We start from the raw sequence: 11,657 nt of genomic DNA on the forward strand, positions 1-11,657 counted from the left end.
TTACCTGTATTAACTGCAACTGTTTGAACTCGTTACCTGTATAAAAGACACCTGTCCACACACTCAATCAAACAGACTCCAACCTCTCCACAATGGCCAAGACCAGAGAGCTGTGTAAGGACATCAGGGATAAAATTGTAGACCTACACAAGGCTGGGATGGGCTACAGGACAATAGGCAAGCAGCTTGGTGAGAAGGCAGCAACTGTTGGTGCAATTATTAGAAAATGGAAGAAGTTCAAGATGACGGTCAATCACCCTCGGTCTGGGGCTCCATGCAAGATCTCACCTCGTGGGGCATCAATGATCATGAGGAAGGTGAGGGATCAGCCCAGAACTACACGGCAGGACCTGGTCAATGACCGGAAGAGAGCTGGGACCACAGTCTCAAAGAAAACCATTAGTAACACACTACGCCGTCATGGATTAAAATCCTGCAGCGCACGCAAGGTCCCCCTGCTCAAGCCAACGCATGTCCAGGCCCGTCTGAAGTTTGCCAATGACCATCTGGATGATCCAGAGGAGGAATGGGAGAAGGTCATGTGGTCTGATGAGACAAAAATAGAGCTTTTTGGTATAAACTCCACTCGCCGTGTTTGGAGGAAGAAGAAGGATGAGTACAACCCCAAGAACACCATCCCAACCGTGAAGCATGGAGGTGGAAACATCATTCTTTGGGGATGCTTTTCTGCAAAGGGGACAGGACGACTCTACCGTATTGAGGGGAGGATGGATGGGGCCATGTATCGCGAGATCTTGGCCAACAACCTCCTTCCCTCAGTAAGAGCATTGAAGATGGGTCGTGGCTGGGTCTTCCAGCATGACAACGACTCGAAACAGACAGCCAGGGCAACTAAGGGGTGGCTCCGTAAGAAGCATCTCAAGGTCCTGGAGTGGCCTAGCCAGTCTCCAGACCTGAACCCAATAGAAAATCTTTGGAGGGAGCTGAAAGTCCGTATTGCCCAGCGACAGCCCCGAAACCTGAAAGCTCTGGAGAAGGTCTGTATGGAGGAGTGGGCCAAAATCCCTGCTGCAGTGTGTGCAAACCTGGTCAAGAACTACAGGAAACGTATGATCTCTGTAATTGCAAACAAAGGTTTCTGTACCAAATATTAAGTTCTGCTTTTCTGATGTATCAAATACTTATGTCATGCAATAAAATGCAAATTAATTACTTAAAAATCATACAATGTGATTTTCTGGATTTTTGTTTTAGATTCCGACTCTCACAGTAGAAGTGTACCTATGATAAAAATGACAGACCTCTACGTGCTTTGTAAGTAGGAAAACCTGCAAAATCGGCAGTGTATCAAATACTTGTTCTCCCCACTGTATATGATGAAAGAACAGAGTGATAGAGAGACTGCAGAGAGAAAGACAGAGTCAGAGGCAGATGATAGACACATAGAGAGCAAAAGAGACAAAGTGTAAGAGAGGGGGGCGGGGAGAGAAAGAGAGAGAGAGAGAGAGAGAGAGAAAGAGAGAGAGAGAGAGAGAGAGGAGGGGGGGGAAGAGAGAGAGAGAGGAGGGGCGGGGAGAGAGAGAGAGAGGAGGGGGCGGGGAGAGAAAGAGAGCGAGAGAGAGAGAGAGAGAGAGGAGGGGGCGGGGAGAGAAAGAGAGCGAGAGAGAGAGAGAGAGAGAGGAGGGGGCGGGGAGAGAAAGAGAGCGAGAAAGAGAGAGAGAGAGAGAGAGAGAGAGAGAGAGAGAGAGAGAGAGAGAGAGAGAGGAGGGGGCGGGGAGAGAAAGAGAGAGAGAGAGAGAGAGAGATAGATGAGGCTGATGATGATGATGACCCCCTCTCCCCCCCATCTCTCTCCCTCTTCCCCCTCTCCCCCCCATCTCTCTCCCTCTTCCTCCTCTACCCCCCATCTCTCTCCCTCTTCCCCCTCTCCTCCAGGACTGAGTAACATCATCGGCATCATCGTCTACATATCAGCCAACGCGGGCGACCCGTCCAAGTCGGACTCGAAGAAGAACAGTTATTCTTATGGCTGGTCCTTCTACTTCGGCGCCCTCTCCTTCATCATGGCCGAGATGGTGGGCGTGCTCGCAGTGCACATGTTCATCGACCGCCACCGGCAGCTCCGCGTGGGGGCCGCCATCAGCGCCGCCGACTACCTCCAAGGCGCCGCCATCACGCGCATCCCCTCCTACCGCTACCGTTACCGGGGACGCTCGCGCTCCAGCTCCCGTTCCACCGGGGACGCATCCCGGGACACGTCCCCGGTGGGGCTGAAGGCATTCGGGGCGCTACCGTCGACGGAGCTGTCCATGTACACGTTGCCGCGGGATACGCTGAAGAACCAGACAGGCACGCCGACAGCCGCCTATAACTCAACCACGTTGGAACGGGACCACAGCTTCCTCCAGGTCCACAACAGTATTCAGAAAGACCTGACGGACACGGGCAGCGCAGCTAACCGCCGCACCACACCTGTATGAGAGACAGAGAGAGGGAGGGAGAGGGGGCGGAGAGAGGGGTGGAGGGATGGAGAGGGAGGGAGAGGGGGGCGGAGAGAGGGGTGGAGAGAAATGGAGGGATGGAGAGAGGGAGAGAGGGAGGGAGAGGGGGGCGGAGAGGGGGCGGAGAGAGGGGTGGAGAGAAATGGAGGGATGGAGAGAGGGAGAGAGGGAGGGAGAGGGGGGCGGAGAGAGGGGTGGAGAGAAATGGAGGGATGGAGAGAGGGAGAGAGGGAGGGAGAGGGGGACGGAGAGAGGGGTGGAGAGAAATGGAGGGATGGAGAGAGGGAGAGAGGGAGGGAGAGAGGGGTGGAGAGAAATGGAGGGATGGAGAGAGGGAGGGAGAGGGGGGCGGAGAGAAATGGAGGGATGGAGAGAGGGTCAGAGGGAGAGAGAGAGAGGACTGTGAGGGAGGAAGAGAGTGAGAAAGAAGGAGGGATGAACAGAGCGTAACAGAACAAAACAGATGAGCTCTGCTTCCGTTCCGGATACTTCTACTACAGCGATGATGATGATGATGATGGTGATCATCATATGAGTTTCCATGTTGAAAAAAAGCGCAAAAAAATCTGAAAAAAGAAAATGCATGACTTTCCCATCTACCGTTGTTTAAGGAGTTTTAAACATGTTTGTAAAGTTATGACAGGGGAGGATGGGAAACGGGAGGAGTAGGGAGAAAGGAGGCAAGGGAGGGGATGGGGTGTCACTCTCTCTCTGTACACAGAGAAGGGATGAGGTAGTGGGGTTTGGGAACCACAGAGGAGTGGGGAGACTAGGGCCAGACTACGAATTTAAAACGGAGTTCAATTTTTTTATGACTCTCTTCTTAGTTCCCTACACCCAATACACCCCTTCTCCCCCTCCTTCCCTACACCCCTACACTCTTCTCCCCCCTCCTTCCCTACACTCTTCTCCCCCTCCTTCCCTAAACCCCTACACTCTTCTCCCCCCTCCTTCCCTACACTCTTCTCCCCTCCTTCCCTACACCCCTACACTCTTCTCCCCCTCCTTCCCTAAACCCCTACACTCTTCTCCCCCTCCTTCCCTACACCCCTACACTCTTCTTCCCCTCCTTCCCTACACCCCTACACTCTTCTCCCCCTCCTTCCCTACACCCCTACACTCTTCTCCCCCTCCTTCCCTACACCCCTACACTCTTCTTCCCCTCCTTCCCTACACCCCTACACTCTTCTCCCCCTCCTTCCCTACACCCCTACACTCTTCTTCCCCTCCTTCCCTACACCCCTACACTCTTCTCCCCCTCCTTCCCTACACCCCTACACTCTTCTCCCCCCTCCTTCCCTACACTCTTCTCCCCTCCTTCCCTACACCCCTACACTCTTCTCCCCCTCCTTCCCTACACCCCTACACCCTTCTCGCCCTCCTTCCCTACACCCCTACACTCTTCTCCCCCCTCCTTCCCTACACCCCTACACTCTTCTCCCCCTCCTTCCCTACACTCTTCTCCCCCTCCCTCCCTACACCCCTACACTCTTCTCCCCTCCTTCCCTACACCCCTACACTCTTCTCCCCCTCCTTCCCTACACCCCTACACTCTTCTCCCCCTCCTTCCCTACACCCCTACACTCTTCTTCCCCTCCTTCCCTACACCCCTACACCCTTCTCCCCCTCCTTCCCTACACCCCTACACTCTTCTCCCCCTCCTTCCCTACACCCCTACACTATTCTCCCCTCCTTCCCTACACCCCTACACTCTTCTCCCCCTCCTTCCCTCCACCCCTACACTCTTCTCCCTTCCTTCCCTACACCCCTACACTCTTCTCCCCCTCCTTCCCTACACCCCTACACTCTTCTCCCTTCCTTCCCTACACCCCTACACTCTTCTCCCCCTCCTTCCCTACACCCCTACACTCTTCTCCCCCTCCTTCCCTACACCCCTACACTCTTCTCCCCCTCCTTCCCTACACCCCTACACTCTTCTCCCCCTCCTTCCCTACACCCCTACACTCTTCTCCCCCTCCTTCCCTACACCCCTACACCCCTACACTCTTCTCCCCCTCCTTCCCTACACCCCTACACTCTTCTCCCTTCCTTCCCTACACCCCTACACTCTTCTCCCCTCCTTCCTTACACCCCTACACCTTCTCCCCTACACTCTTCTCCCCCTCCTTCCCTACACCCCTACACTCTTCTCCCTTCCTTCCCTACACCCCTACACTCTTCTCCCCTCCTTCCCTACACCCCTACACTCTTCTCCCCTCCTTCCCTACACCACTACACGCTTCTCCCTTCCTTCCCTACACCCCTACACCCCTACACTCTTCTCCCCCTCCTTCCCTACACCCCTACACTCTTCTCCCTTCCTTCCCTACACCCCTACACTCTTCTCCCCCTCCTTCCCTACACCCCTACACTCTTCTCCCCTTCCTTCCCTACACCCCTACACTCTTCTCCCTTCCTTCCCTACACCCCTACACTCTTCTCCCCTCCTTCCCTACACCCCTACACTCTTCTCCCCCTCCTTCCCTACACCCCTACACTCTTCTCCCCCTCCTTCCCTACACCCCTACACTCTTCTCCCCTCCTTCCCTACACCCCTACACTCTTCTCCCCCTCCTTCCCTACACCCCTACACTCTTCTCCCCTCCTTCCCTACACTCTTCTCCCCTCCTTCCCTACACTCTTCTCCCCCTCCTTCCCTACACCCCTACACTCTTCTCCCCTCCTTCCCTACACCCCTACACTCTTCTCCCCCTCCTTCCCTACACCCCTACACTCTTCTCCCTTTCCTTCCCTACACCCGTACACTCTTCTCCCCCTCCTTCCCTACACCCCTACACTCTTCTCCCCCTCCTTCCCTACACCCCTACACTCTTCTCCCCCTCCTTCCCTACACCCCTACACTCTTCTTCCCCTCCTTCCCTACACCCCTACACCCTTCTCCCCCTCCTTCCCTACACCCCTACACTCTTCTCCCTTCCTTCCCTACACCCCTACACTCTTCTCCCCCTCCTTCCCTACACCCCTACACCCTTCTCCCCCTCGTTCCCTACACCCCTACACCCTTCTCCCCCTCGTTCCCTACACCCCTACACCCTTCTCCCCCTCGTTCCCTACACCCCTACACCCTTCTCCCCCTCGTTCCCTACACCCCTACACTCTTCTCCCCCTCCTTCCCTACACCCCTACACTCTTCTCCCCCTCCTCCCCTACACCCCTACACTCTTCTCTTTAGTTGCTCTGTTTGATTTCATTCTTTTTCAAATTTTTCACATTAATACTGTGAACCATTGTGGGTTGGGACTTTAACGCAGGGAGGGAATCCAGACCGCAAAAAAAGAAATGGTCTAAGTTAATATATGTATCAATTATATATGAATATATGAATATATATGTTACTAAATCACGGAGAGACTTCCCTGACGCAAAAAGTGAAAATAACAATAATGACATAACGACAAACAAGGTGAAACGAAATCAAGTCGTCATGGAAACTACAGCGGAGGAGGAGGAATGAGTTGATTCGTTGGGACTGAAAAACAACAACAACAACAGGAAGTGACGTAAACATAGCTTACAGGGAACCATGGCAACTAGCCAACAAGCAGTTTAGTTAATAATATATAGATAGATTCTATTGTTTTTAAGTGATTCCTTCTGTTACCTTTCTGCTGACTCAGGTCCCTGGACCGAGGCCATATTTGTTTGGGGCCAAAGGTCAATAGGGGGTGATAGGTGAAATGTCAAACGTTGACATCACTTCCTCTTCGGACGGACGAGCTACAGAAAAAAAAGAGGTAGAGTCCAGAGGGGAGTCACACGATGAGCCTCATGAGTTCTGGGTAATCGGACAGTCAACTACTTACTCTGAGACAAACAGACACTTAGCGAAAGACACTGCTATAAAAAATCAAGAGGAAACGGTGAGAGAAGAAGACCAACTAGACGAAGCTAAGACTGAGTGACTCCCATGTTAAGAACTCTACATGCATGCTAATCAAATCATCCAACCTACATGTTGAACAATGACACAGTACAGGCGGTACAGTGGGGGTTGTTGTGAAAACCAAGTTGGCAGTTCAAATGTTACTGTAATGTGTGTATTTCTCTTTTTTCGACGACAGGCAGGTAGAAGGGGCGGGGCTTCATTTAACAATGCTTTCAAGGGCCGTAACTAATCAAAGAAACAAACTTTGACGAACGTAAAGCCTTTTTTTTTTTTTTAAATAAGAAAAAAAAAACTCTGATTTCTTTGGAACGAATACTTCTGTCATCTTCATTTTGAAATCTCACACAGCCTTATGGTGTTTCTTTCTTTCTTTGCGTTGTGTTGTTTCAATGAAAATAAAAAAGCTTAACGTCTTTTCAAGGTGCCAAAATGAATCAAACGATCCTTATCTTGGATGCATCAAGTCCCAATGATGAATAAAATTGGAACCCCTTAGGGAACTATATGACCGCTTGTTGATTGGTTGATTGATTGATACAATTTGAATCTCTGTTGTTGTCTTGTCTAAACCAAAAGTCTTTATTGATTGATTGATTAATTAATGAATTTTATTTCATCATTTTAAAACGCACACATAGCCGCGGGAAGTAAGGGCACTGAGGACACTGCACCCCCTGAAAAAACAGAATAAAATAAATAAATAATTAAATACATATATTTTTTAAGAAATATTTTTTTCAACACAAAAGTAGTGAACTGGGCCTTGACAAGTCCTGTGTTAGTGGACCAATATAGCCATCTGTAGTGCGGGCCCCTAAAAATGTCTAGATCGCAGCACCCCCAGACCACCACCCCCAAGCTACTTCCCGCGGCTATGAATACACATATACAGCTCAGTCACTTCATCAATGCAATAAAAACGTATGGTGTGTTGTCTGCTGTACAGTATGTGTGCTTGTAGGTCACTGCTATGTTCATATTGATCTCTAACTAGTGTCCTGACTGTCGTCTCTTTTCACTGTGGATGATGTCAATTCATCTCATCCTCTCCTCTTCCTCGTCCTCTCTATTAGTCCTGTGACTGGCTTGAAACCGAGGAGCTGATTTGGTGTGTGTGTACGTGTGTGTGTGTGTGTGTAGCTGATTTGGTTCTGGGTGTTGAAATTATCTGTCTATCTTTAACAATAGATCCTCTTTGCAAGTGGTTCTTGTCCTCCTTTTCTCCTCTATGCAGCCATCCATCCCATCCATCATCCATCATCCATCCATCCCATCCATCCATCCATCATCCATCATCCATCCATCCCATCCTTTGCTCCTGTCTGTGCCATTCCATCGGTGGTGATAATTATGTCAGAGTTCTAGTAGAATGGAGAACACTAGTGTATGTGACACACTCTACCCCCCACTCTCTCTCCCCTGGTGTGGTGTGATCAAAGGGTCTGGCATGTCTCTCTACAGTGCTGCTGTGTGATCACTGAAGAGGAGAGAGAGAGAGCAAGAGAGTGAAGGGGGAGAGAAAGTGAGAAAAAGAGAGGGAGGGAGAGAGCGAGCGAGGTGGAGGGGACAGGGATATCGACAGAGAAGGAGAGAAGGGACACAGAGATCGACAGAGAGAGAGAGTGGAGGGTCCGTCGTATTAGTCAGAATGGGCCAGCCACACACTGCCCTCCTCTGGCTCGGAGGTGGAATCCTTTCATCACGTTATACCACTGTCCTCGTGTACATCTTGTTCTTTTCTGTGACCTCATTGATGAAGGTAATGAGTCGTCACTCATAACACATAACTCAACTCATAACTCCAAGCATGAATTATATGCCAAGAAACCAACACCAAATGCTGTAATGTTTGGGTGAGTAGACTGTGTGGAGGTCTGGTGATTGATTTGTGTTCATGGCGATAGCTGCATGTACTGGTTGGGTGGGTTGAGGTGCGGTGACTGTGTGTTACCAGTATACTGTGCTGCCTGTTAGAACAGATGCTCCGGCCTCTCTCACCTGCTCCTCTTAATGAGCTTCGTGGGTCACAAAGAGTTTGGGGCGATAGAACAGTCCGTACCTCCACCTACAGAGGGAAGGGAGGGAGGGCGAGAGCGATAGAGGGAAGGAGGATGAGAGAGGGATGGGGAGAGAGAGAAAGGAAGGGGGAGGGAGAGAGGGAGGGAGGAATGGAAGGGAGAAATTGAGGGGGGGGGAGAGAGGGAGGAAAGGCATTAAAGAGATGAGAAACAAAGAGAGAAGGTAAAAGGTGAGAGAAGGAGGAACTTTAGACAGGCAGAAAGGCCGAAAGACAGACATGCATACAAACAGGCAGGCAGACATAGTTCCCTGTTGTGCCATGTTATCTAGCCCAGGGCTATCCACTCCACTGCTGTCCAACCATGACCAAGCAAGCTGCTGTATCCTATCATTTCTGCAGTACCAAATGACACTCTATTCCCTATTTAGGGCCATTCCCCCATAAGTCTCTGGTCAAATGTTGTGTGCTGGGAATACAGTGGCATTTGGGAAGCAGGCCATGTCTCTCCCTTATCCCACAGAACAACATCACCTTGGCTTCAAGGATTCAGTCCGATCGTGGATTTAAACATGGCAATGTGCCATTTAAATTTCCGGTTGAGCTGACATATAAAGGCCAAACTGATCTCAAATCAGCCCTCCTGTGTGAGTATTTTATCAAGCGTCTCAGAGTAGGAGTGCTGATGTAGGACCAGTTTGGCTTTTTAGATCATAATGAATACAATTATATGAACAGGTGGAACCTGATCACTCCTTCTCCGAGAAACTTTACGAATATATTTTACATCTCCCAGAATGTCTTCTATCTCTTGCCCCCTCTTGTGGCCGGTCAAAAGGGGTGCTGTGGGTTTGAGGCTGGGCACGCACATACACTCTGAGGAGGACAGGTGCAGAATAAATAGCAGTCTGTGTCGTAGCTAGGTTAGCGTAGCACACTGGTGTTAGTCTAGTAGGCTTCACACACACACTGCTACGCACGCACACACACACACATACACACGCAAACTCATGAAAATGTCATTTGAAGCCGCTTTTAAAGCTGGAATCCTTCATGTTGAAGCTGCCACGTCTGTTTGGGTGTTACAACAACAAAGAGGTTTCTTCAGACAATGGAAACGGTTTCATCCCCGCTGACATAATTGCACGTGCGATAGAGCACAATATGTGCTGGAATTTGTTGTAACATGCTGCGTGATGCACCTCAATTCGCAACAAAAACCATAACAAGGGTGCTGTGGCGGCCAGGGGCGCTGTTCCCCCTACTGCGGATTCCATCTTCAGGGGCGCTGTTCCCCCTACTGCGGATTCCATCTTCAGGGGCGCTGTTCCCCCTACTGCGGATTCCATCTTCAGGGGCGCTGTTCCCCCTACTGCGGATTCCATCTTCAGGGGCGCTGTTCCCCCTACTGCGGATTCCATCTTCAGGGGCGTTGTTCCCCCTACTGCGGATTCCATCTTCAGGGGTGCTGTTCCACCTACTGCGGATTCCATCTTCAGGGGTGCTGTTCCCCCTACTGCGGATTCCATCTTCAGGGGCGCTGTTCCCCCTACTGCGGATTCCATCTTCAGGGGCGCTGTTCCCCCTACTGCGGATTCGATCTTCAGGGGCGCTGTTCCCCCTACTGCGGATTCCATCTTCAGGGGTGCTGTTCCCCCTACTGCGGATTCCATCTTCAGGGGCGCTGTTCCCCCTACTGCGGATTCCATCTTCAGGGGCGCTGTTCCCCCTACTGCGGATTCCATCTTCAGGGGGCGCTGTTCCCCCTACTGCGGATTCCATCTTCAGGGGCGCTGTTCCCCCTACTGCGGATTCCATCTTCAGGGGGCGCTGTTCCCCCTACTGCGGATTCCATCTTCAGGGGCGCTGTTCCCCCTACTGCAGATTCCATCTTCAGGGGTGCTGTTCCCCCTACTGCGGATTCCATCTTCAGGGGTGCTGTTCCCCCTACTGCAGATTCCATCTTCAGGGGTGCTGTTCCCCCTACTGCGGATTCCATCTTCAGGGGCGCTGTTCCCCCTACTGCGGATTCCATCTTCAGGGGCGCTGTTCCCCCTACTGCGGATTCCATCTTCAGGGGGCGCTGTTCCCCCTACTGCGGATTCCATCTTCAGGGGGCGCTGTTCCCCCTACTGCGGATTCCATCTTCAGGGGCGCTGTTCCCCCTACTGCGGATTCCATCTTCAGGGGTGCTGTTCCCCCTACTGCGGATTCCATCTTCAGGGGCGTTGTTCCCCCTACTGCGGATTCCATCTTCAGGGGCGCTGTTCCCCCTACTGCGGATTCCATCTTCAGGGGCGCTGTTCCCCCTACTGCAGATTCCATCTTCAGGGGCGCTGTTCCCCCTACTGCGGATTCCATCTTCAGGGGCGCTGTTCCCCCTACTGCGGATTCCATCTTCAGGGGCGCTGTTCCCCCTACTGCGGATTCCATCTTCAGGGGCGCTGTTCCCCCTACTGCGGATTCCATCTTCAGGGGCTGACACAAGAGCTTGGGAAGGACGCTGGGGAAAGTGATGATGCTTTTGCTGCAGTATTTTAGTCAAGTGCTTATTGTATTGATTCTGATGTTTATTCTGTGTGTTATAGAGTCACTCACACAGCAGTAACAGGTGTCCTTCGTCCTAGTGAGTGTGGTACACACACCTCCCTGGCTGTGTCCTGCTGATGACAGATGGATGGAGACTGTGTGTGTGTTTGTCAGGAAACTCCTTGTCCCAGACGGTGCCCTTCCACTAAACCTGTGTGTGTGTGTGTGTGTATTCATGGCTCCCCCCTGTCTCTCCATGCCAGACTTCTGTGGTGAGGGGTCCCCCTCCACCCTGCTAGGCCAGTCTGTCTCAGTCAGGCACCCTGGTTTACGCACACATCATGCCAACACACACACACACACCAAGCCAGACTGGGCACAACGCAGCCAAACTCTACCCCATGCCAGAACCAATATCCAATCTCTCTCTCTCACACACATATACACACACATTTACAAAGCAAGGACATTGGTTTGACCCCAATTTCAACAACTGTCTGTCAATGTGTGGAACCGACTACTTAAATCATCCCCCCCAACTCATCATGGCTCTCTATTTTACACTAGAAAACCAATCAATATTTATCATATATTTAAGATTGCATCTATTAAATGTAATTATATTTAAGATTGCATAGCTAGCTACAGATTAACCACATATTTAACATTAAAGACTAAACCATAAACCCACACACTGTATTAAAACAACAGTTACCATAACAGTGTCATAACTAACAACCCT

General features: G+C 51.2%; 2 protein-coding genes across 2 annotated transcripts in view; one reads left to right on the forward strand and one right to left on the reverse strand.

Annotated features, from left to right (window-relative positions):
- LOC139544653 (voltage-dependent calcium channel gamma-2 subunit-like) overlaps window positions 1–2,474 on the forward strand; it is a 4,176-nt gene extending 1,702 nt beyond the window's left edge. The window contains exon 2 of the mRNA XM_071351965.1: window positions 1,897–2,474. Within this exon, the coding sequence (XP_071208066.1) occupies window positions 1,897–2,441 (545 nt within the window). The 3' untranslated portion in view covers window positions 2,442–2,474. The remainder of the gene's footprint in view (window positions 1–1,896) is intronic.
- LOC139544641 (voltage-dependent calcium channel gamma-2 subunit-like) overlaps window positions 1–11,657 on the reverse strand; it is a 223,466-nt gene that overhangs the window by 74,016 nt on the left and 137,793 nt on the right. The gene's annotated exons all lie outside the window — the stretch shown is intronic.

The sequence above is a fragment of the Salvelinus alpinus genome, chromosome 2, assembly GCF_045679555.1.
Source record: "Salvelinus alpinus chromosome 2, SLU_Salpinus.1, whole genome shotgun sequence".
Taxonomy (NCBI): Eukaryota; Metazoa; Chordata; class Actinopteri; order Salmoniformes; family Salmonidae; genus Salvelinus; species Salvelinus alpinus.